The sequence below is a fragment of the Schistocerca gregaria genome, chromosome X (assembly GCF_023897955.1).
Source record: "Schistocerca gregaria isolate iqSchGreg1 chromosome X, iqSchGreg1.2, whole genome shotgun sequence".
Taxonomy (NCBI): Eukaryota; Metazoa; Arthropoda; class Insecta; order Orthoptera; family Acrididae; genus Schistocerca; species Schistocerca gregaria.
The window spans coordinates 635,047,187-635,074,223 of NC_064931.1; the positions used below are offsets into that span (position 1 = coordinate 635,047,187).

General features: G+C 41.7%; 1 protein-coding gene across 1 annotated transcript in view; it reads left to right on the plus strand.

Moving 5' to 3' along the window:
- The first annotated feature begins 513 nt into the window (after nt 1–513).
- LOC126299621 (protein DENND6B) overlaps nt 514–27,037 on the plus strand; it is a 217,632-nt gene continuing 191,108 nt past the window's right edge. The window contains exon 1 of the mRNA XM_049991663.1: nt 514–913. Coding sequence (XP_049847620.1) covers nt 746–913 — 168 coding nt within the window. The 5' untranslated portion in view covers nt 514–745. The remainder of the gene's footprint in view (nt 914–27,037) is intronic.

Here is a 27,037-nt window from a genome sequence, read left to right on the forward strand (position 1 = left end):
CGTAATAGGACGCTCCACAACCTACAGAAGAGTTAAAAACAGGATAAGAATATAACAAACAATAAAAACAGGCGATAAAACGGTGACTCGTTTTAAAAATACTGTAAAATGGCGGAAAGTTGTGGAAGTTTAAGTATAAAAACACGGGGCTGACGATGCGAATGAAGGCATACAGTAAGTAAACAGGCACAATTAAAAAACTCGGCGACAGTCTGGTTTCTGTTCGCAAAAGTTTTAAAGAAAGAAAAACACCTAGCGACAGTTTGGTGTGTGTTCGCAACACGGAAAGGGGACGCAAAACACTGAACACTCATTTAAAACTGGACTATAAGAGGAAACACGGTGGCAGATGGATGTGGTGGGAGGGGGGGGGGGGTGGAATACAGAAATGTAACAAATATAAACAGTATCTTGTTTTTACTTTATACGATCGTAATATGTCAGCATTCGATAAGGTTGTTGTTTTCGATCTTCACAGGCGCCGTTGCCTCGACCAAGACAATAGGTCGAAATGTTATCGATACAGTAGTGTTTTGGTGCACGGTGCAGCGATGAAAGTAACTGTTGACCGCGGAAGATGCTCGTATAACAGTAGTAGGCGTATTTCACGCAGCATACTTATAACGACAAGCGATATGCTGGTGTTGCCGTGGTAGTGGTGAGTGAAGTATGTGACAGTGTGTGTGAGTGCGATCTAGATCGGGAACGATGAGTGGATGAAAAGTGTTTTATAAAAAAGTGCAGCATGGCTGAAGAAAATTTTATAAAAGATAATGACGTTCCACAACTAGAGGAATATGACACTGGACGCACAATTCCAGCTGCAGCTGTGTTGCCCTGGGACAGATTCTCGCGATGGATTCATTGTATATGTGTTGTTACATTCGATTTGGAACTGGGACAAGCATTAGAGGTGAGATGTTTTCCAACTATATTTTCATTATCTTCTTTAATATTATTATCCAGATCTGAGGAATTAATATCGTTTTACATATGACTTACTTCCTTTGTACATTGTGGAGCCTTTTCTGGAGTGTTGTTGCACATTATTATTATTATTTTGAGAACGAATGCATGTATGCGGATCAGCTGTTTACAGAAATACGTTGCCTTGACGGCGGAAATATTTATACAACGAATTTATAATAGGCCAAGAACAGTGAATGAAATTCGAAGTTAAAAGTTGTCATGTAATTCATGTGATTTACGACTGAGATAATAAATTTATTCTTGAAGTATGACAATTTTCATACTGAAGCTCTTCAAGAAAGCATAGGCGTTGCGATTTGACGCCATTGCCTAGCAGAAAATGGTGTACCCTCAAGAATAAATACAGTTGATTAGAAGAGAAGAATTTGGCCCTTTTTATAAGCTATTGAACTGTTGTGACGTGAACCATTGTTCATGTGAACTCCAATATTATTGAACGGTGTCTGTGAGTCTGTTTCTGCACAGATTTTTTTCTGTAAATAGTTTTGTATTCGTTTCCTACAAGAAGTATTAGTCACGGTAATTCCGTAGCTTGTTAGAACTTTTGCAAGTTTCTAATTATTCACTCAGAATTCTTGTTTTAGGCAACAAATCTTTAGTTCACTTTTCGTATTCATTTCATTCTGCAACGCCCTTAATCTAAATATATATATTTAGTCGAAATCGTGCCTAGTAATTAATTATGCACCTGGGCTATAGTATATATTCATAAAAAATAACTTGTCCTTCAGTATCTGTGAACCAAGCACAGTCGTTTAAGAAGTAAATTTATAAATCTTAAAGGTTTGTGATTCAATCTGTGTGTGAAATAAATTAGTTGCTCCATAATTTGCATTCTACATTTAACTCTGAAGCCTGTAATAATTCGATCAGTGCTCAGGTTGAAGGAAGGTGTAGAAAAGCAGTTTTGATTTCAAAATACACGTCAGATTGAGGACATTATTACCTTTTTACATAAACATATGTAATATTAGAGTAGCATTGTAGGATTCCTATACAGTGGGCATCTGGTGGTAGAGTGCCATGGTTGTGGAAAGTCAGATTGATATATGTACTTGGTTCTGTAAGGGAAATCTTTCTTTGCTTTCTGTTCATAAATGTATGTCAGATATTAAGGTTTGTTGTTTCATTTAAGTCACCTTATACTCAGTAATTATAGAGACTTTCTCCAGGTCCAGTTAATGTGTTAGCAACTGTGTGCCACTTACTTTTCATAAAAAAAAATCTCTCCTAGTCTGATTATTATTGAGTTCTTCTCTGTCATTTGTTTGTATTATCTGGCTATTTTCCTAAAAGTTGCTGCAGAACTTTTTATCTTTCAGCTGATACACTGGCATAGTGCAAGTTAAAATAATTTGTGGGGCTTAGTTGTTCCTTTTGAAACTACACTATGCCCGTCATGCAATAATAGCTGAATAATACCAGGACTTGACCTCAGGAACCAGTGTTGCAGAACATTAATACTGCTGTATTATCTTAAGTGGTAGAAATATTTGCATATTGTTGTTGTTGTTGTCGCTACTCTGAATGCTGGTATGATGCAATTCTCCACACTATGCCCTCATCATCTTTCACTTACAATTGCAACCTCCATCAATTTGGACCTGCTGACTATATTCATCTCATTGGCACCTCCTACAATTCTTCCTCTCCCTCCCCTGGCATTCTGTGTTTTATCTCATGATATTTTTTGGACTCCACATTTGTATCTTTACAAAGATATTCGAATAAGGTTACACTTCGCCTAACTTGTATATACTTTTCTTTTCCCTTGCCACATTGGCTCTCACTTGAACTTCATACACTTTAACATTTGTTGAGGAAGTCATGACTGAAAACTCATTGCAGAATTAGTAAAAAGTAAATGCAGACTGCTTATGAGAATTTTTTGTTTAGTCTGAAATAAAAGTGAATAAAAACATACTCTTTCCATCAATTGTGGAACATTAATATTATTTCACGCCCATCCTTACAGGTAAGCCTAAGTTCAGATAAATTTTACTATGTGTGAGAGGCATGCAAGTGATATGGAATTGTGGTATTAATTCGTGACTAAATACTGAGACAGAGCCCAGTAATTTGCACGGAATCGTACAGAGAGGGTGGGTGGGTGGGATAGAAGTGTTTGTGAGAAAGAGAGACTAATTAATTACCCCAATATTATGCTCACCTACAACACATCAAATTATACTTACAAACGCTTTGACAGAAAAGAATTCTGCTCTCACATTGTGCTCTCTCCCTCCCATCTCCCCCCCCCCCCCCCCCCCCAACCCCCTATCCGTATTTAAATGCATACATCTGTGATAAAGAGAAGTTATTCAAAACCTTTACTTCGATTAAGGATACTTTTGTCACCGGTTTCGTTTGTGGATGACAGTGTGTTTCGTTTAATGGCACTGTGCTTATGCCCTCTCTGGGAGAAGATATTATTTCATGTTATTGTATAATCGATACATTCTGTCTGAGATATGACTTTTTGCAGAGTGTTCTGTCCCGAGAAATCAGTAAATGTAGATCAGTTAACCAGTTTCAATACCTTATCTCAAAGATCTTCATGTGTCTAATTTTATTATTTACTGACCTCCTGTTTTGAGGATTCTAAGAGGGAACGTTTGAAAATAATACAGTAAATCCCGATGTGACACGCAGCATTTGTAGTTGCGGAGTATAAAATGGAAACGGCTGCATTCACAATAACAAGATTCGGTTCTAGGCGCTGCAGTCCGGAACCGCGCGACTGCTACGGTCGCAGGTTCGAATCCTGCCTCAGGCATGGATGTGTGTGATGTCCTTAGGTTGGTTAGGTTTAAGTAGTTCTAAGTTCTAGTGGACTGATGTCCTAAGATGTTAAGTCCCATAGTGCTCAGAGCCATTTGAACCATTTGCGTGATTAGGGCGTAGTGTAAGAAGCATGGACTCAACTGAGATTCCTCGGAGTGTTGCTGTTTACTCCCCAGACTCTGAGGGGGTACTGAATTCAGGCTCGTTCACCGTGTACAGTAGTGAATAGTTCGTTCAAGTATTCTCCCCAACTGGAAAGTTATTTCGCAGTGGTCGTCCAGATTGGAGCTTATCAACAGACATGACATGCCTCCAAATCATAGAAAAACATACATAGAAAATTCGAGAAAACGCCCTGTACCTCCCAATAATGTCGCGGAAGTCATCTGGAAGTTGGGTTGCCCAGCCCCGGTGATGAACTGAGGCATGTTAGGTATAGCACGATCAATCCGTAGGTCAATTAATTGACTCCAGAACTGGCACACCCAACAAGATGTAACAGGGCCCGCAGTTAAACGTGGAATCCAACGTACAGGATGAGTTTAAACTTTTCACAGGTGTAACACATAACACTAATAGTGGTGAAAGCCACGACTTAAAAATAGTGCGAATTGGAGTTTGAATCAGCCCTTTTGAATTTGGTAGAGTTTTTTTTTTTTTTAAATACTGAATACAATGCTTTTCTGGAAGCTCAGTAGTCGAAGCCTTTTCTACAGTATGTGTATGGCTTCGACCTCAAGTCCACTACGAAGCAAACGAGTGCGTCGTGTTAGGGTTATTTGTGATAGGAGACTGGACCGATTCCTGTCGTCTGTAGGGAATTAAAGTAGTTGCAGCCACCTTTTCACTCCCACCTGGCTTATACGTTGCGCCTGTGGTGTAACTCTAGCGTCTAGAAACCGGCGTTTGTGTAGCTTGGAAAACGTTATTGGATGCATTCCAGAACATTCTTCACGAGAGTAGTGTAGGGATTATTTAAACCTAACCTGTTGTATGCATAAAATCAAAGTAAGTATTATATTCATGAAGTCAGTTAAATCACTTGTGCAACCCATTCTAGAACATTGCTGTAGTGTGTGGGACCCATACACAGATAAGAGCGGCACAAATGATCACAGGTTTCTTGACCCGCGGGAGAATGTCACAGAGATGTTGATAAAACTGAAGTGGCAGAGTCTTGAAGATAGGCGGGAACTATTCCGAGAAAGTCTACTAACAAATCTTCAAGAAACAGCTTTAAATATTGGCTCTAGGACTATACTGCAACCTCTTACACATCGCTCCCATAGGGATCTTGAGGACAAGATTAGATTAATTACAACACGCACAGATACATTATTATACATGTAAATGATCATAGCCGAATCAAACTGGCAAAGATAGATAGAGGGCTTGTCCATTTCTGTTGTTCATAAACATATTCAAAATATTTACTTGTAATATGGATAAAAAGGGTATCAAATCACTCAGGACCGTAATTTCAATGTGACATGTGTTGTATTTCTAATGCTGTTAAGATGTAGCAGAATAAGGTTCTAGTGTGGTCCAATATTATTAAATGAATAAGTCCTCGTAAACACTGTGTAAAATGAAACAACTCATGAGATTGCATCATAAACATGTCGAAATTATGTGAACTGGTTTGTTATGATGTATCTTGTGAAATTTATAGATAATTGTAGACATGATGTTCGTCGCTCAGTCAGTAACATGACAATATTATTATAGCATTTGTTTCGGTAACTAATCTTTTAAATATTAAGCAATAATTCTGTTGGTTCAACAGTTTTATTTGACTAGGCTAATTGCACGTAATTTTCTCCAAAGATGAATGGAAATATTGTATTTTGACTTATTGGATAGTAAAACTGCATTCAAATTGGTTCCTGCGAATAAATCTGTGATTAATTATTGCTGATTCCGTGTCTCATTTGTACAGGACATGTGTCGCTGTAAGGTTAAGTACCAAATTTACAACTCACCCAACACTGCTATTGACTACGAATTTTCGAAAAAAATCTGAAGCAAATGGTTATGCCGAGAGAAGAGTGGCCACGCTTGTTTATACTTGACAAACGCCAACAGCCGAAATGTAGTGTGGGACAATTGGTTGAATAACCCTATTCCAATACGGCACAGCCCCCAAATTACCATAGCGACCCAGAGGCGCCAGACATCCGTATTACATCGGCATGAAACATGGCTCTCAGCCGCGTGGACTGCTTGCCTGAGGCGTAAATTGGTACCCGATCTTCGACGATGATAAACAGGCGCCAGACAAATCCTACGCTCTTCGGGAAAGAGAACCCGAAGCTACTGATCCAAGTCCCATTCCAGGTGTCCTCTTGCCCACCTTCTCGCACCACGCTGCTTGCGGGTTTCTGCTGTTCTTAATGTACGCATAAATGCCAAACTGATCGTGTGGAGCCTGGTATGTACTGTCTAGGGCTACCACCGTCCAGATTTCGACGGGATTGCCCCGGAATTTTAAGTGCTGTCCAGGGGATAAAGGTACTTGGGACGCACTTCTATCCCGCCTTGTGCCGAATTTGCGAATCATGTGAACGAAGAGATAGAATGATGTGTGATTTCCTCCCCCAATCACAATGCATGATTCAATATACACATGTGCCTGTTAAATTAGGGATTATAGAGTAGTTAAGTTGCCCGCACGTTTCAGGTCCAGTATGAGCATTTCACAATGATAAAGGGTCAGCATTTGAAAAAGGTGTTTCGTCATTCCTCTTATGATGAGGCACGGTTCATCGAGTTTGTCTGTTCCGAAGAAGAAAGTTAAAAAATATGACTTTCAACAAAGGCTAGTTAGAAAAAGATTTTTCCATGTGGTTCATAAACGAAAACTCCTTCAAAAATTTTCAAATGTGTGTGAAATCTTATAGGACTTAACTGCTTAGGTCATCAGTCCCTAAGCTTACACACTACTTAACTTAAATTATCCTAAGGATAAACGCACACACTCATGCCCGAGGGAGGATTCGATCCTCCGCCGGGACCAGCCGCACGAAAACGACTTCACACCAAAGTGTGTGATTTATCCCTTCAATTTTTCGACAAAATTTGAAGGAAGAAAAATTGTAGTGGTTCATTAGAAGACACAAAAACACGTTCTGGTGCAACAGCAGTGTCGTAAAAATAAAACAGTTACAACTTTTTCTTGAAGCAACATTTGTCTGTTTGTCTGGAGAAGGTACAGTGCACGAGGGCGATTAAGATTGTTCAAGATTGATTTGGTAGTATATGAGGTCAAATGGAAAGCATGATCCTAAGAAACTGAACATTCGCTTTCTGAAATGCTATCTACGTTTTCTGCAGCATATTTTGCCCTTGTTTGAAACAACCGTTGGGAGAGAGAAAAAATAAGAGTGGAACAGCGCTCAGTTATTTGTGCTGAGTTGGACATAACAGTAAAGGACCCTAAGAGCAAGCGACAAACAGGATAAATTGTTAAGAAAAAAGTTGATGAAGGCCTGGAAGAAATACCAAAAACACAGAGGCTGGGTTTTGAAAACAATGCACAGTTATTCTCGTCACTTTGCACTGATTATTTGTGTGTTCAATCTCCTTACCATTACAAGTTCGTCGCTGACAGGCAAGAAGATTTTCTTCTGCAGCTGCAGTATGTTTTAAAGGTTACCAACAAATTTAATCTGAACCTGACCGAACATCAATTATACAATGAAATCTGTGATTTCATGAATGCATGTGCCGGACTTGATAAAAGCAAAGCAAGAGACCAGATTTGAGTAGATTTCTTTAAGCAGCAGACCACAATTGACATCTCTCATTCTCAACTGCACAGGCTTATACATATTTTTAGTTCCTACAAGTAACTCATTTGCTGAAAGAATCTTCAGTACGATGGAGAACTTCTGATCAGAAAAAAGAAATCGGATGTCCATGAGCTTTGTGAAAAGAGAATTTCAAACAAAAGTAAGCTTTTCAGAAAGTGGTCGTGTTACTGTTGGACATTTTCTTCGAGATTTTTTACCTCCCTTTTTAAATCTGAAATTTGCATTAAACTTATGATATTGCTTGTAGAAGTTCATTCCAAAATGCATTTCATCTTTAAAAGCCATATCCATACATAATAAATAAGAATGAAAAGCAGTAGACTTTCTTCTTTCTTTTTGTGGTAACACAATATTAAAAGTAATTTTGATATGTTTAGAGATAGGTACGACGAATTGGTTGTATTACTTATGATATTCGCAATGAACCATTAGTATTTTCTTCATTCTCTTTCTACATCTACATCTATACTCCGCTAGCCACCTGATGGTGTGTGGCGGAGGGTACCTTGAGTACTTCTATCGGTTCCCCCTTCTGGTCCAGTCTCGTATTGTTCGTGGAAAGAAAGATTGTTGGCATGCCTCCGTGTGGGCTCTAATCTCTCTGATTTTATCCTCATGGTCTCTTTGTGAGATATACGTAGGAGAGAGTAATATACTGCTTGACTCCTCGGTGAAGGTATGTTCTCGAAAGTTCTACAAAAGCCCGCACCGAGCTACTGAGCGTCTCTCTTCATTAGTCTTCCACTGGAGTCTATCATCTTCGTAACGCTTTCGCGATTACTAAATGATCCTGTAACGAAGCGCGCTGCTCTCCGTTGGATCTTCTCTCTCTCTTCTGTCAACCCTATCTGGTACGGATCCCACACCGGATAGCAATATTAAAGCAATGGACGAACAAGTGTACTGTAACCTACTTCCTTTGTTTCCGGACTGCATTTCCTTAGGATTCGTTCAATGAATCTGTCTGGCATCTACTTTATCGACGATTAATTTTATGTGGTCATTCCATTTTAGGTCACTTCTAATGCCTACTCCTAGATAATGTATGGAATTGACTGCTGGCCGGCCGGAGTGGCCGAGCGGTTCTAGGTGCCACAGTCCCCGCGCGATCGCTACGATCGCGGGTTCGAATCCTGCCTCGGACATGGACGTGTGTGATGTCCTTAGGTTAGTTAGGTTTAAGTAGTTCTAAGTTCCAGGGGACTGATGACCTCAGCTGTTAAGTCCTATAGTGCTCAGAGCCATTTGAACCATTTTGAATTAACTGCTTCCAGTTGCTGACCTGTTATATTGTAGCGAAATGATAAAGGACCTTTCTTTCTATGTATTCGCAGCACATTACACTTGTCTACATTGAGATTCAGTTGCCATTCCCTGCACCATGCGTCAATTGATTGCAGATCCTCCTGCATTTCAGTACAATTTTTCATTGTTACAACCTCTCGATATACTACAGCACCATCCTCAAAAAGCCTCAGTGAACTTTCGATGTTATCCACAAGGTCATAAATATATATTGTGAATAGCAACGGTCCTACGACACTCGCCTGCGGCACATCTGAAATCATTCTTACTTCGGAAGACTTCTCTCCATTGAGAATGACATGCTGCGTTCTGTTATCTAGGAACTCTTCAATCCAATCATACAACTGGTCTGATAATCCATATGCTCTTACTTTGTTCATTAAATGACTGTGGGGAACTGTATCTAACGCCTTGCGGAAGTCAAGAAACACGGCATCCACCTGGGAACCCGTGTCTATGGCCCTCGAGTCTCGTGGATGAATAGCGCGATCTGGGTTTCACACGATCTTCTTTTTTGAAACCCATGCTAATTTCCTACAGAGAAGATTTCTAGTCTCCAGAACAGTCATTACACTCGAACATGATACGTGTTCCAAAATTCTACATTTGATAGACGTTAGAGATATATGTCTATACTTCTTCACATCTGTTCGACGTCCCTTCTTGAAAACGGGGATGTACGATCTTCTAGAGACCTACGGTAGACCCACACCGCTGCAAGAAGGGGGCAAGTTCCTTCGCGTACTCTGTGTAAAATCGAACTGGTATCCCATCAGGTCCAGCGGCCTTTCCTCTTTCGAGTGATTTTAATTGTTTTTCTATCCCCCTGTCATCTATTTCGATATCCAGCATTTTGTCATTTGTGCGACAATCTAGAGAAAGAACTACAGTACAGTCTTTCTCTGCGAAACAGCTATGGAAAAAGACATTTTGTTTTGATTCACTTACCGCTTTGACGTAAGACCAAAATTTCTTAGGATTTTCTGCCAAGTCAGCTCATAGAACTTTACTTCCGAAGTCATTGGAAGCCTCTCGCATAGCCCTCCTGACACTATATTTCGTTTCCTGTTATTTTTGTTTGTCTGCAAAGCTTTGGCTATGTTTATTTTTTTCTGTGAAGTTCCCTTTGCTTAGGTAGCATTTTTCTAACTTTAATCGTGAAGGTGTCCAGTCAGGGTTTCTTGAAAGGTGGCTGTGACGACACAGCCCTCCGAGTTAACTCCAAAAGAGCAGTACGCAGCTCTGTTGCATTCTGCTCGTGGTAACAACAAGCCAAAATTTTTAAGTAGCAGTCATCAGCTGGTGCCGGTGACCGCGGGCTACGACGACGGGGCACATCTTCAGTTTCTGTGTCTCACGATAAGAGTTGAAGGTTCGAATGACGCCGCTGTGGTGTGGGCAAATTCGGTCGGTAACTTCATGTGCTGACAACTCGTCTTGCCGTAACGTGACACTGTATGGCCTACGCTTGGCACAGCAATTTGACCCATGTAGACAAGCTGAACAACGTACACAAGCTGCATTGTCCCAGTTCATGAGTGAAGAGGGAGTGCAATCTACTGGGAATGCAGTTTTACTTTTGCCTCCGTTATACAGGTGGCTGCACTACATTCAGAGCTTCTCCGCAGTGTTCCATGAAGTGAGGGTATCTGACACAGTTGATGGTGATCCGTCCGTTGGATGGGAACGTTAAGCTCAGCAGCCATCTTGGTGCCATTCGAGAGAAATGAGATATCTGCCGGCATCGGATTTCACCTCTCCCTTCCATTCATTGATAACAGCACAAACCCACCACTACTCTGTACAAGCAATGATCACTGCCACCCACGGTGTGGTCGAGTGGTTCTAAGGCGCTTCAGTCTAGAACCGCGCGACCGCTACTGTCGCAGGTTCGAATCCTGCCTAGGGCATGGATGTGTGTGATGTCCTTAGGTTAGTTAGGTTTAAGTAGTTCTAAGTTCTAGGGGACTGATGACCTCAGATGCTAAGTCCTGTAGTGCTCAGAGCCATTTGAACTGCCACCCACACGACACAGATACACGCGTGACACACAATGGCAGGTCGGTGGAAGACAATGGAAAAACACCTCCACCAGGACCTTGCCTACATTGACGATGCAAGAGTCCTGCATCTACTTCCCTGCACTCATTCTCTGGGTGTGGAACTATTTTGGCTCGATACAGGTTACTGCACGTGGCGATCTGCCGTTTTCAGAAGAATATTCCGGTACAAAAAAGAAACTACATCAATTATGCCCGTCATAAGAGTGAAACCAAACCTTATGTGGGCAGTTTATGTAAATGACGTGGTGGACAACGTCAGAAGTCCATGAGACTTGACGGTGTTGGACGAGAGTGTGCACTGAGCGAGGTGGCGCAGTGGTAGCACAATGGACTCGCATTCGGGAGGACGACGGTTCAATCCAGCGTCCGGCCATCCTGATTTAAGTTTTCCGAGATTTCCTTAAATCGCTTCAGGCAAATGCTGGGATGGTTCCTTTGACGGGGCACGCCGACTTCCTTCCCCATCCTTCCCTAATCCGATGAGACTGATGACCTCGCTGTTTTGTCTCTTTCCCCCAAATCAATCCAATCCGGGAGCGTGCTGAAAGGTAAGGCCCCTGACTCTTTAAGGTGAAAACTCTTGAAGCTTTTTAAATAAAACAAAAGTTATTAACATTCTAAATTTTAATTCTCCATCTCTACATATTTCTCAACTTAGTCACCCTGGCTACGAACGCGTTCCTCCAAACTAATGAGCCGCGTGGTCTCGGGCGCCTTGTCACGGTTCGTGCGGCTCCCTCCGTCGGAGGTTCGAGTCTTCCCTCCGGCATGCGTGTGTGTGTTGTCCATAGTGTAAGTTAATTTAAGTTAGATTAGGTAGTGTGTAAGCTTAGGGACCGATGACCTAAGCAGTTTGGTCCCACAAGATCATACCACAAATTTTTACAAACGAGAGAACGAGGGGACTTTTTGTTGATACCGCCAGTGTAGAATCTTTGACTTTGTTGAGGCAACCACAATTTCTCTCTCCACTCCATCACTATCAAAGTGAAGTCCTCGAAAATGTTCTTTAAGTTCTGGAAACAGTTGAAATCCGGATGCAGCGAAGTCGGGGCTGTAAGGAGGATAATCGATGGCAGTGAACCCAAGGCGTCGGATTGTTGCAGATCTCGCGGCGCTGGTGTGTGGTCTGGCACTCTCATGCTGAAGGAGAGGGTTTTCCATTTTTGGACGAACTCTTCGAATTCGATACTCGATTACGGCACGCTGTTTCTCAGCGCCGAGATAGTTTCGTTACACACACCACATTACACACTAAGCTTAGGAGACCTCTACGGGCAGAGGACAGCAAATACGTAAACATGAAGAATATATACAATGCTAAAAATTTTCAAGAGTTTTCACAAAAAATCGGTGGTATTACTTTTCAACACGCTCTCGTAATGGTAGGAAATAGCAGCAAAGTGTCGGAAGACCTGCAGAAGATGACGTTTGGGGACGTCGAACGCCTCTCCGTATGTCTCGATTTAAAGAAAGCACCGCACATATAAATAAACTGTCTTTCAAATAGTGCAACCCCAGCACCTCACCCTATGTTTTAGACACTTTAGTGTAGATGTAGTCTACTCACTACTACCGCTATCAATTTATCTTTTAAAAAGAGCAATGCTTAAAATGAATGGCACAATGGTCGTAGCAGTGGATTCGTATTCTGAAGGAACATGTTACAAATCCCTGTTGAACCATTCAGACTTATATATACCTAAATGAGTGCTTAACTTCGGTCGGAACGGCGTTCTGGCACCTCCCAGGGATTTTCTAAATTCACTGAAAGAAGTCGGCACGGGCGATTGAAAATAGTACACGTGTATTAAATCGCAGCATAATACAACTCAGTGAGTAGGATACAAATAACATTTAAAGCATTTACTAAGCATTTAACTTCGTGTCTCATGTCACATCGTGCTTTGTTTTTCCTAACTCATCAGGAAGCCGGAATTGTACGTGACCCCCGATGGGCTATGAATATCTTCATTCATCTTTAAATGCTTTATTAATTAATACTGGTCACGAGTTCACCGAGCAGATTCTATGCATCTGCTTCAACGTTGCAACTGGCAGCAGTTAAAAACATGAAAGTCAGGAAGACTGAGCGCCTAGAGCCGCTAGACCACTGCGGCCGGCGATCTACAGTGAAGACCTTAATTCTGGGGAGATGGGCTCACACAGAAGACCGGCCGCCGTGGCAGAGCGGTTGTAGGCGCTTCAGTATGGAACCGCGCGCTTGCTACGGTCGCAGGTTCGAATCCTGTCTCGGGCCTGGATGTGTGTGATGTCCTTAGGTTAGTTAGGTTTAAGCAGTTCTAAGTTCTAGGGGACTGATGACCTCAGATGTTAAGTCCCATAGTGCTTAGCCATTTGAACCACACAGAAGAAATTAGCATATGATTTCGAGATATGTTTATTGTATGTTGGTCGCACCACTGTCATTACTTTATGTAAATCAACTAAAGAATAAGTTGTAGAGCGCTCAGAAGCAGTTATCCACACGTTAAACGCTACACAAGGCTTCTCACCGCTGCCGATAACGGGAAACTAAAGATACAGAAAGTGATAAACGACGAATTAGATTTTCACTTAGAGAGGAGTAACCACATATAAAATTTCCGAATCTTTGCAGTGGAACACCAGTGTCGCCACATGCAAGATTATTTCGCCAAAATGTAATGAGAATAAAATTTCTAAAACTTGAGTAAAGTCTCATCGTTGCCACCCGTCTGCAAACGCGAAAGCATTCTATACGCAACATATGCCGGGAAGCTATATATTCGCACTAGGTGTATGAACTTTTGTATCTGCCTAAGGACGTCGTAAGGAGGCTGTAGTTTGGTGTAGTGGCTTACATTGTGCGTAGAATTTTTAAAACAGTGGAGTATTGCATTTTATTAATCGTAAAAGATAATAACACCTAGTCACAGATTTGAATAATCGTTACTGGAACAAATCACTTCGTACAAGTATCTTTTTAATTAATCCCAGGCTATGCAATCAAACGCGATTACAGATTAGTGATTCGAAATAAAGTGGTATGCATCAGGTCCTTCACCAGATAAATTGCAAAGCACTGTTGGACAAAAACAGTGAATCAGCCTCGTCAGAAAAAAAAATTAATATCACTCTTGGCTAGGGTGATACAAGTATTAGGGTTGAAGTTCCCAACTAATATGTCTACTTCATTGACAAAAAGCTTGAGTTTTGTCATTGGCATCAATACTTAATTTTTATAAAATACCTAGTTTAGTCGATTTATATGCCTCTGCTTGGAAGTGACTAGTTGCTGTTTGTCGACATAAAAGTTTTCTGGGTATAGTACCGCGTCATAATGTAAAAACTACTGCTGCTGGAGAAAAACCAACGTTTCGGCGACGACTGCAGCGACCTCCTCCTGGGTCTCCAGCAGCAGTAGTTTTTACATTATGACGCGGTACTATACCCAGAAAACTTTAATGTCGACTCTGGCCGCGGAAGCCTACGCAATTATATAGTTGCTGTTTATTTACTGTCTTGTTTAGGTAATGCTTTTTCGTCTCTCGTATTGTTTTCATAATTTGAGAACGTTAATATAGCTTCATCTGACTTGGTAATGTCGTTTCAAGCTGTCAAAGCACCAGTTACCTGACCCAACTTGAGCCAACGTCCGTTGCGAATAGTCATTAGTGCTCCAGTCTCTCGTTCTCGAATGAGCGATACCCAGGGCTGCCATACTAATATTTTATCTAGCCACAGTTCGGGTTGGTAGTTTATTACTTGTTGTGTAGTTCAAATGGCTCTGTGCACTATGTGACTTAACATCGGAGGTCATCAGTCCCCTAGAACTTAGAACTACATAAACCTAACAAACCTAAGGACATCACACACATCCATGCCCGAGGCAGAATTCGAACCTGCGACGTACGCTATATTGCGATAAAACTTTCCACACACCAGGAAATATGTGAAAGCCAATTGTTTGTTTTTGAATAAGGGGCGAGATATTTGTTGAAGGAAGGCCATGATTTTGCCCTCTGCGTCTTCCAGCGCGTAACAACAATTTTGGATTTGGAACATTTGGTATTTGTAATGATGTAGATAGATCACGAGAAAACGCACCGCACCAGTAAGCCTGCCATTAGTTCTGTCTCACCGCCTGCCTGTATACATAATGAGACCACAGTCGTATGCGGGCGTCGCTGTAACGCAAGGTAAGCGAGCGACCTGTCGCCAATTTGCAGGATATTCACTGTGTTCCTGCGCCCTATCTACTCAAAGCTAAATTACTGCATACAAGCGTGATTAAAAAAAAAGACACTAAATTGGTGGTATTAAATACACATGAACTCTGCATTGCACCGAAAGGCACTGAAGTGTCTCTAGAAATTAAAAAAAAAGACACTAAATTGGTGGTATTAAATACACATGAACTCTGTATTGCACCGAAAGGCACTGAAGTGTCTCTAGAAATTCCTGAAAAAAAATGACAGTGACTGAAGCAGAAGAAATGAATTAAAAATTGTGCTACGGCCGGGACTCGAACCCGGGTCTTCTTGTTAAGTAGGCAGAAATGCTAACCATTACGCAACCGCAACACTATCGTCAACATTACTGCAAGAAGTTTCCAAGTCGAGTGCCCTCCCCACTACAAATTTCAGTTCATATCTTCAGGTTATTTTCCCCTTACACTGTCACTACTGCCAGGGCTCTCCGGCATTGGAACAGCACCCCAGCGTTGGACGTAATGGTTAGCATTTCTGCCTAGTAAACAAAATACCCGGGGTTGAGTCCCAGCTGTAGCACAAATTTCAGTCACTTAAATGTCTCAGAGAAAAATTTAATTATAAAAAAATATGCGTATGCGACAGAATTACATGCCGCTATACAGTACCTGTTTGCATAGTGTAGAACATGAAAGTGCCAAATCGGCTATAAATGTTGTGTTACAGAATTCTTGTTGCCAGGCACATACACGAAGTTGGCTAACTCATACTTCAGCCATTTTCTGGGCGAAAAATATCTTTCATGGATGCATAGAGTTAATGGAGAATATGAAGCCATAAGACATGATATTGAATATAAGCAAATTCAAGCACGTCTCCTCGTCTGTGCCACGATATGCTGATGCTGATTATGTGATGTCCTTAGGTTAGTTAGGTTTAAGTAGTTCTAAGTTCTAGGGGACTGATGACCATAGATGTTAAGTCCCATAGTGCTCAGAGCCATTTGAACCATTTGCTGATTATGATGATGGTGAATATACGGCATTTCTTTTGTGTATAAGATTATGAATTCCAAAAAAGTTTCCCATTTATATTCAGATGTTCAAATCTGAATGATTATAAGACAATCGTGTGTTAGTAAAACTGTGTGTTTTGTTGCAGTTAAAGAGGTAATATGGTTTCCGTATCCGACCTACTGGTGTTATTTGCTAAATTATTCACATTACATTCCACGTCTTTCTAAATGGCAGTTTCATATCAAAATTTCTGTACGTCTAAGAAAAAAATGTTTAGTGGCAGACCATTAACACGTTTCAAGAAGAAATCACTTGTTAATATCCCCCCCCCCCCCCCTCTCTCTCTCTCTCTCTCTCTCTCTCTCTCTCTCTCTCTCTCTCTCTCTCTGTTACATTTAAAAAAAGTAAAATGAATGCATTTGCTAGTTGAGCTGTATCTTATTTACCGAACAGATTTTTAGCCATTTATCATACAAATGTGTTGTACCATGTATGCTGAACACAGCAAGATTATACTGTTGTGTCTGTACAGTCAGAGGCCACGTGTCCTTTGTCAACTGAAATAAAACGTAGTTTGAATGTGTGCACTTCAGTATGTAATCATCGTGTGCGTACCAAATCGTTACAAATGTTATTGTGTGTGCCTGGTCACAGAAGTTTATTCAGATGTCTGTCTGGTTGTGGTTTTGTAGCGAATCTATACAGTTTTCGAATTAAAATAAGAATGCGTCAGACCAGTGCACTTTTTTAGTTTCTTGCTGACTTTCCACCTGGAGTCATTGTCATATCAAGTGAGAAACTGCGTTATACATCCGAATTAAAATCAACAAGTTAGTTCAGTCTCTACATGCTGGTCTTACGGAGCCGACGAAATTATTTGTAGAAATAAAATGACACTGTCATGTAAAGCATACAGTGAGTCCAAAAAGTATTCGTCTACCTGTATATCTTTAAAAAAATCTGTGGTATATGAAAGAAGCGAAAACAAAATCTTAGTAACCTTAGTAATTCATATTCATCGAAAAACAAGTAAGAAAATACATTGGCGATAACAAGATTAACAAAATAGAAAATTTCATACAAAAACTGCTTCCTAAAGTATTCGTTCACTCATGTCTTTTGACATTTAGAGCCTAAAACAATCGTTCAAATTACAAAAATTGCTTTTTGTGGAGTTTCCCTTTGCAGTTATTAGTGGCTGCAGTTGTCTGGGCATAGAGCTGACGAAGTTTGCTGTCACAGAGGATGGAATTTTACCTCATTCTTCGTGAAGAGCTTGTTTTTAGTCTGTCTTGTTAGAAGTTTGTCTTTTGTGATGATCGCTTCCAGCACTTTCCAAAGTTATTCAATGTGATTGATATCTGGGCTCTGAGGAGGGGTACTTAGTTGTTTCGGTATGTTGTATAGGAGCCACATAATCGTATTTAAAGCCGTATGCTTCGGGTCATTGTCCTCTTAAAAGACGTAATGCCCTCGGGGACCTAATTTTGTGGCACTAGCGTTAACATTTTCCCTTAAGATGTTATACGTTTTGTGACCTGTCGTATCGTCTGCAAAATGCAGTTTTCCAACAACTGCACCACTCATACACCCCCACACAATTGGGGAACCCACTTGGATACAAAGATTCTGCACCATATCAGTGTGTTTTTCTTTTGCCACTTCATTCGCCTGCCACCTGACTCGAATATGTTATATTTACTTATATAACACTATTCCATAAGTGTTCCTTTTTTAATCTATGTTCCTGGGCGAAATCGAGACCTCTCTTACGATTCTATTCACTGACACAAAATTTCTTTCGAGCTACACGGCCCTTATATCCGTACTTGTTGCTAGTATTTCTCACTGTGTTGGCACATACATTCTTGCCCCTCGACCCTAACTGCCCAGTCAACTTTGGATCGCTGATTTTAGGATTTTTCTTGATTTTCCGCGCGATAAACCTCACGTTTGCATCAGTCTGTGAGTAAGGACGTCCCGTCCGTGACTGGTTTCTCAGTGATTTTGGTTCGCAAAACTGACTACTTTAGTGACCGCGTAAGAGGATTTGCACTGATTATGTAAGCGTAGAATAATTTTTTTTCTTCAGTTTGGATCTTCTCATTACCCATACGGCCAATGTTGCAAACTGGACTGTCACGGCGCCGCACAAAACGACTACAGTTGCGGACGGTTGTCGCTAGTGCGTGCCGTGCTTTTACATTAAGGTGTTGTCCCAGGTAGAATTTTAGATATATCCATATGGTGGACAAATCCTTTATGAAGCAGTTTTAGTAAGAAATTTTGTTAACCTTGTTGTCCCTATGAACGTATTTAGTTCCTTTTTCTCTATGAAGATGATTTACTGGGCTGCTTCCCACAGGACTGGCTCTTCACATTTTGTATTCATCAAGTGCCACAGACTTAGTTTTTTTAAAAAATAAATATGCTCCTAGACGAATACCTTTTGGACTCGCTGTATTGAGGAACGGTTTAAAATGACACGTCAAAGTGATAGGTAAAGTGAGACGTTAACCATCTGACTGGTCTTAAGGTTTCCGAGACAATCCTGTGTCGCTTTCTCGACGTTAATGCCATTAGGCGGCGAATGCAGAGCGTTGGTGAGTGGGTGAAAGTGAGGGGGCGGGCAAGAATCCCACGCGGGGTCAGTGCCACTGCCGTGACACTGTCTGCGCACTTTCGCCTTGCAATAACACCGTGTCTGCATACCACAGTCAAGTCTTTCTGATGTAGTGTACTAAGTGTTATCACCCTTTCAGTCTCAGAGGGAACTAGGCAAATAACAGAGCTGAAATGACAGTACCGTAGCCAGTAAAAGCAATTAACTTACATAGACTACTAGGAACAAAATGACTGCCTTGTAAACAAAATTCTTTCATTGTAGTTTTCCAGCTCCAAGTAAACACAAATTGTGTCAGAACCCAATTAGACTTCGTAGAAAGTCATCATCAGACATACTGCCCAGACACAATAATGTGACCACTTGTCAAAAGCCTGAATAGCCACTTTCGCGACGTGCAGGAAGAGTGTCAAGGAGCTTCTGGAAAATACCGACAGTGATGTGAACCCACGCTGACTCCAGTGCCGTGGCGCACTGCGCTAGGTTTCTCGGCTGAGATTCATGGAACCTAAATCCCGATGGAGCTGGTCGTCCCACAGATTCTCTAATACGATTCAATCCGGGGGAAGGAGCGTTTGGTGGCAGGGAAGAGCGGTAAACTCATCCTGGTGCTCCTTGAACCTTCTATTCGGCCCTAGAAATAGACGTTGTACACTAACAAGATACTGATAAACAGTTTCGAGACTAAGTAAATGAGACGTGTTGCCAATTTCTGGCGATCATGGCACAGAAAAACAACGTATCCCAAACCTTTCCATTTAAGTTGATAAGCATACATTCCTCCTCGGCACTGGAGTATCTATTAATTTCCTCTCCCCACATGCTTAGATAATCAGAATCTGAGACAACAGTAAGTGCTGCTACATGCATTTCTTTTATTCTGTCCCGAAGCACAAATGACTGAGCTATCGCACATGGTCTTTCTTAGCAATGTTTAGAGACCGAGTTTCTGTCTGGTTGAAGACAGAGTAGCTGCTGATGGTACAGAATTAAAGTTCGTTGCTTTAAAGCCTCCTGTTTAACGGCAATAAGTAAAACTGCCTATTCGTCGCGCCGTTCTTAGAATTATTGTTGGAGCACGGGTGTAGCAGCAGAATCTATGGATGACACTGTTACTGTTTCACGTGTCACGTGTTGGACATTACCTAAAAATGGACCATAAAGAAGTGGCAGAGTTGGTTCAAAATCAAATGGCTCTGAGCACTATGGGACTTAACATCTGAGCTCTAACTACTTAAACCTAACTAACCTAAGGACATCACACACATACATAACCGAGGCAGGATTCGAACCTGCGACCGTAGCGATCGCGCGGTTCCAGACTGTAGTGCCTAGAACCGCTCGGCCACTCCGGTCGGCAAGCAGAGTTGGCAGGACACTCTATTCATATTGCAGAGGAGAGGGGTTCAATTCTTCGTACGGCCATCCTAACTTCAATGTTCTGTGCTTTCACCACGTGGCTCTATGCAAATGCCGGAATGGCAAACCATGGCTAGTTCCTTATCTCATCGTTGTCCATTTGATATACACGTCTTCTTACACATGACTCGTTGTAAATACTTTCAGAAATGTAAGCCATTACTCTAACCTTGACGACCTCACCCTTGTTAGTAAAAAAAAAAAAAAGTCAAATTTATTTACTCCGGATGTTTTGAAACTTCATTTCTGATAACTTTCTATTTGTAGTTCTTCTTTGAATAGTTTTCGTTGTTGCTTCAGTCTCTGTTTCTTTATGAGGAGTTAAATGACGCAAATTTGTCTCATTCCCACCAGCTCCCAGAGATAAGAGTGTTGTAATTTCTGCCCATCGCGCCGTCTCTTTTATGCCGGGGTTCACATTTAGGGCTGTACCAACCTGTAGATCCCGATTCTAGAGTTACACTACTGGCCATTAAAATTGTTACACCAAGAAGAAATGCAGATGATAAACGGGTATTCATTGGACAAATATATTATACTAGAACTGACATGTGATTACATTTTCACGCAGTTTGGGTGCATAAATCCTGAGAAATCAGTACCCAGAACAACCTCCTCTGGCCGTAATAACGGCCTTGATACGCCTGGGCATTGACTCAAACAGACCTTGAACGGCGTGTACATGTACAGCTGCCCATGCAGCTTCAACACGATACCATAGTTCATCAAGAGTAGAGACCGGCGTATTGTGACGAGCCAGTTGCTCGGCCACCATTGACCAGACGTTTTCAATTGGTGAGAGATCTGGAGAATGTGTTGGCCAGGGCAAATGGTTCAAATGGCTCTGAGCACTATGGGACTCAACTGCTGTGGTCATTAGTCCCCTAGAACTTAGAACTACTTAAACCTAACTAACCTAGGGACATCACACACATCCATGCCCGAGGCAGGATTCGAACCTGCGACCGTAGCAGTCGCACGGTTCCGGACTGCGCGCCTAGAACCGTGGCCAGGGCAGCAGTCGAACATATTCTGTATCCAGAAAGGCCTGTACAGGACCTGCAACATGCGGTCGTGCATTACCATGCTGAAATGTAGGGTTTCGCAGGGATCGAATGAAGGGTAGAGCCAGGGCTCATAACACATCTGAAATGTAACGTCCACTGTTCAAAGTGCCGTCAATGCGAACAAGAGGTGACCGAGACGTGTAACCAATGGCACCCCATACCATCACGCGGGGTGATAGACCAGTATGGCGATGACGAATACACGTTTCCAATTTGCGTTCACCGCGATGTCGCCAAACACGGATGCGACCATCATGATGCTGTAAACAGAACCTGGATTCATCCAAAAAAATGACGTTTTGCCATTCGTGCACCCAGGTGCTGATAGTCCATGCCGCAGCAAATGTCGAACTGTTTGTAATTATGGTAGTTGTCTTGCAAACGTCCCAATCTGTTGACTCGGGGATCGAGACGTGCCTGCACGATCCGTTACAGCCATGCGGATAAGATGCGTATCATCTCGACTGCTAGTGATACGAGGCCGTTGGGATCCAGAACGGCGTTCCGTATTACCCTCCTGCACCCACCGATTCCATATTCTGCTAACAGTCATTGGATCTCGACCAACGCGAGCAGCAATGTCGCGATACGATAAACCTCAATTGCGATAGGCTACAATCCGACCTTTATCAAAGTCGGAAATGTGATGGCACGCATTCCTCCTCCTTACACGAGGCACCACAACAACGTTTCACCAGGCAACGCCGGTCAACTGCTGTTTGTGTATGAGAAATCGGTTGGAAATTTTCCTCGTGTCAGCACGTTGTAGGTGTCGCCACCGGCGCCAACCTTGTGTGAATGCTCTGAAAAGCTAATCATTTGCATATCACAGCACCTTTTTCCTGTTTTCCTGTCGGTTAAATTTCGCGTCTGTAGCATGTCATCTTTCGTGGTTTAGAATTTTTAATGGCCAGTAGTGTACATATCTGTGTTCTTTAATACATAAGTGAATGTTTTACTAATAGCTACTGTGCCTGTCGTTAGCCACTCTACTTACTGTACTAAAAATGTAAATACTACATGTTGTCACGTGTTCATGTTGTCAGCTGCCGCTTTAGTTGTTTGTCGTCCATTTAGCATACTTATCTGTGCCACTAACGGGTTAGAGTGAAGCATGTTAGACCCGGCTTGTCGCATATTGTTGCAGGTATACTCCAGGAAGCACAACCTTATTTTTTATACTTGTCAGGTGTTTTTCTTATATATGGTGTTCCAAGGAGAGTTTTGCGTTCGAAAAAATTCATCAAATTCTGCAGATTTATGCTACATATTTGTGTGCAGGGGGACAAAAGTACGGTGGACACAAACGCCTAGCACACGGTCGAGTGGCTAACTTCAACACATGGCTGGGAATCGGGCTTATCTTTCATGCACCTGTTGCCAGCCTAACGCTCTCACCCACAAACGACATCGATTATTTTCAAGTACTGCGATTAAGCGGAACTGTAAACTGTGCATCCATAGTCAGATCGTGGCTGCCTGAAAGCATTGAGTGCTGGAGCAAACGTGCTCGGACTGGGTTCCATGTCTCGTGGCTGAAGCATTTAGTTACATTGCGTTCCTTTAGAGTTGTGGCCTTTAAATCCTTCAGTTGCCAGATGCAACTGACAAGCAGTCCTTTTAAGCTTGGATCAGGAGCAGAATACATCCAACAATGTCACAAAAGCGAACAGTGAACAGGTTCGTCAGCTCATCGCTGAATACACGAGGTCGCCCTGAAAAATAATGCCTTTGAATCTTTTACATTAAAACTCTTAAAGCTTTTTAAATAAAATCTCTTCGAATTTGTGCTTTCGGTTTTCTACGACACGCCGCACTGTCTTACTGAAAGATGCACTGCCGATTGTTATCTTGGAACAAATCAGGTTAGAGGGCAGCAGTTTCAACATTAAGACTTACGCAGACACTCAGTGCCATGTCAAGGCATGCGGCCCCACACCATGGCAGAGATGGGCGTCTACACATTGCCAGTTGTGCATTCAAGCAGCAAATCTTCGCCTGGTCGACTACGAATGAACTTAATTTCATCGTTTCCAACAACGCCGATCTTAGCCTCATCACTCAAAATGACTCAAATCCGTCCACTCCGTAGGTGCTAAGCCCATTGCATATTTTCCTGCCTCTGCATTTTGTTCAGGTAAGGCTTCGTTCTTGGAGTCCCCTGCCGGCCTTGGTGTCCGAGCCGTTCTAGGTGCTTCAACCTGGAACCGCGCGACCTCTACGGCCGAATCCTGCCTCGGGCATGGATGTGTGTGATGTCCTTAGGTTAGTTAGGTTTAAGTAGTTCTAAGTTCTAGGGGACTGATGACCACAGCAGTTGGGTCCCATAGTGCTCAGAGCCATTTGAAAATTTTTGAAGCGGTGCAAGCAGAGGTGAGGTCGCGACTCTCTCAACTAAGTCAAACATTCTACAGTGAAGATATCAACAAACTGGTCTCTCTTTGGGAGAAATGTGTTCTTCGTTCTCCGAATACGAAAATATTTTGCTGTCTTCATCCTATCTAGGGAGAAGTGATCACCGTAATACATTATGAGAAACAGAGCTCGTACGGAAAGGTTTAACTGATCATTTTTCCCACGCGCTTTTAAGAGAGTGGAACGGTAGAGATATACTCAGAAGGTGGTTCGAAAAACACTCTGCCAGACATTTAATTGTGAATTGCAGAATAATTGTGTAGATGTAGCTTCGCATAGAGCGGTTAGAACAATGTGCGGCGTCGGTTTGCTAACTTGTAGACTATTAATCGGATGAAATTACATGTCCCAGAGACATCTGAAGTCTCAGTTTTATCTATGATAATGAATACTGGCCGAGGCAATGAATGAAAATGTCTCAAGGCCGGGATTTATAAATCTGTATATTTCTGCAGACTATTGTTCAGGCGTTTCGAAATATTATCTTTTCTACCGCTGTATGTATACTCCCTCATGTGATTTGTGGTTAATAACATGGATGCACTCAAAAGGAATTGTGGCATCCACCTCGAGTGAAACACGATTGGTTCTTGGCTGTACTTAAATTTTGCATAAAAAGTTGTGCGCTATTTTAGAGGTTCCATTTTCACATAGCTTCCTAGCTGAAAAATTTGAATGATAAACCCAGATTTTCAAATCTACGTCGATAGCTTTCATTGTGGCGAACTTCTTATTTTATACGGAAGAGCCTTGCAGTCGTTTGAAGCAATTCGCTGTGATGTGTTTATTTGGGTATACTATCGCTAATCTTTAATTTTTCTTCTTTTTTACTTTAACAAAAATGTATCAGCCATACCTGAATTGTCTTGTGACTGGTTCCACGTTGCTTCCAAAAACTGTCTCCGCAAAACTATTTCTTGAACGAGAAGTTGATGCACTCCGAACCGTAGAATTTCTTCGTAGTTATGAGTTAGCTGTTTCAACATTCTTTGCGCCGAGTTTGCAATAACAGCTATTTTCTCGACTGCATCATGAAATACTTAATTTTTTGTGAGGCCTTGGAAACCTTGTTTCATCACGTGTGACATATCAAACGCTACAGTATTGCCAGTAATGAAAGTACAAAATTCCTGTGAAAATACTATCTTTCGTACAAAAACTATATTCGTTAATTTGCTTCACCAAGCGAGGTAGTGCTGTGGTAAGACAATGGACTTGACAGAGGACGATGGCACAAATCCAGGCCCCACCAGCTAGATTTAGGTAATTGACAGGATGATATCTTTGCAAAGGACAGCCGGCCGCGGTGGTCTCGCGGTTCTAGGCGCGCAGTCCGGAACCGTGCGACTGCTACGGTCGCAGGGTCGAATCCTGCCTCGGGCATGGATGTGTGTGATGTCCTTAGGTTAGTTAGGTTTAAGTAGTTCTAAGTTCTAGGGGACTGATGCCCATAGGGCTCAGAGCCATTTGAACCAAATTTTTTTTTGCAAAGGGCACAGCCTATTGTGTCCCCATCCTTCACTAACCAGGTCTTGTACACGTCGTCGATTTGATGTTGAACTTTTTTCTTTCTTTGTTCCCTCCGTTCTTCGTAACTATTTCAAGCCGAAATTGTGTGATGAATTTGATACTGTCAATACAATATTTTCATGCCGTTTACCCGTGAAACAAAAATTAAGATTTCATAATTTACGCACATTTTAACAGTGTGACACACAATATAAAATGCTTAGCCTTTGGCTTCTCGACAAGTAGGTTATAGAGTCACAGGTATGCAGTGAATTCAGGTAGCTTAAAAGTGTAGCGTACGATACTGTTCCTATTTATTGCCTTTAGTAACACTATTGGTTTCATTTGCTTCGACAAATCCTTGTTCTTGAATCATTCGTGTCTAGTGGATGGGAAAGTAACTAAGTTGTTTCAAAAACCTGTAAATATCAGAGTGTTGATGAGCGCCATGAACACTATCTCACAGTTGATTTAACGAATACTCTCGTAACATGAATCTGGCGCTCTTACCTTTTGAAAAAATGACAGAACTGTACTGTTCTCGAATGCAGGAAACACAAGAGTATACAAATTATGCCGGACGTGATTAACGTCGATAAGCGATCGGTCGTAGGATTACATACTCAAGCATGTGTTGAAGTAAGCGTACATCTTAACGCTGTATCACACCTAACAAACGCGATTGCCGTTTTAAACACCACCGAGTCTTAGTAGCCGAGACTGTGGATGAAATCAAAGTCAAAACTGCACCATCATGCTTGCCAGTGATCTGGTGTTACGCTCAAAAGTGTGCGCAGATACTTAGCAGTCGCTTGATCCGCATGCGGAAATCATTGTAGTTAACGGTAAGCGAGACTCAAGGTTTGTTGGCAACTGGCACGGCATTGACTGTATACACGTACTTGCTGTAGCCTTAAGCCGTCGGAAAACGGTCCGTGCTGTCGAACGTTAACGTTGAGAGTGCCAAGTTCAACGTGCTGCTGAACGCTCAGGAAATATGCGACTTGTGCATACGGTACGTGGGGGCCAGCGTGATATACGCGATCGCAACGTACTCCAGCGGCAGTTGTGGGATGTTTCTAGTTCGTAAATCACACTGTTTACTCAACAGGCGCGCGTAAAATTCCCACGTTACCTCTATCAAAACAAACATTTCCTCCGTTGTTCATATCCTAGTCACGTTGTTCTATATGTAATATACACAAATAGAAACTTCAATATCGATGTACATGTTTCAAGACAAAGAGGGAAGTACCATGTCCAATCAATAAGGACACAAGCGTATAAAAGTTCCGGTACAAACAGTGCGACACAAATTTGCAGTAGTTCTTCACATAAGATAAACACTATTTTACCTTTCCCACATTTTAGTAAAACCCTACGTTCATTCTTACTTCATCACTGTTCCTACTCAGTAGCAGAATCTTTACAACATGTAAATTACGAAACTCAAAAGGAAAAGGAACAAAATGTCTTTATATAAGTGGCGCAAGCTGTACTGTAGATTAAGCTAATCGAACAAACTCCTAAAAAAAGGTGAACTTATATTTACGTAACATCAAATATTGTAGTATATACTTACATTAAACTAATAATAAGGCATCAGAATCTATTATATACGCGAATGTTAGGGAAAAAAAATATTTAGATCTAGCGAGACGCGAACCGGCATCAGTTGTCGTAACTATTCATGAATCTTCAACGCTAGTTACTACGCAACAGTGACAACAATTGATTTCTGGTCAAAGTTAAGATCTTCTCACTTGTTACATGCTTTAATCGTAGCTATGTTACTAACTGAAATTTAATTATAACAAATTGTACCAAGAATAATGTGTTTC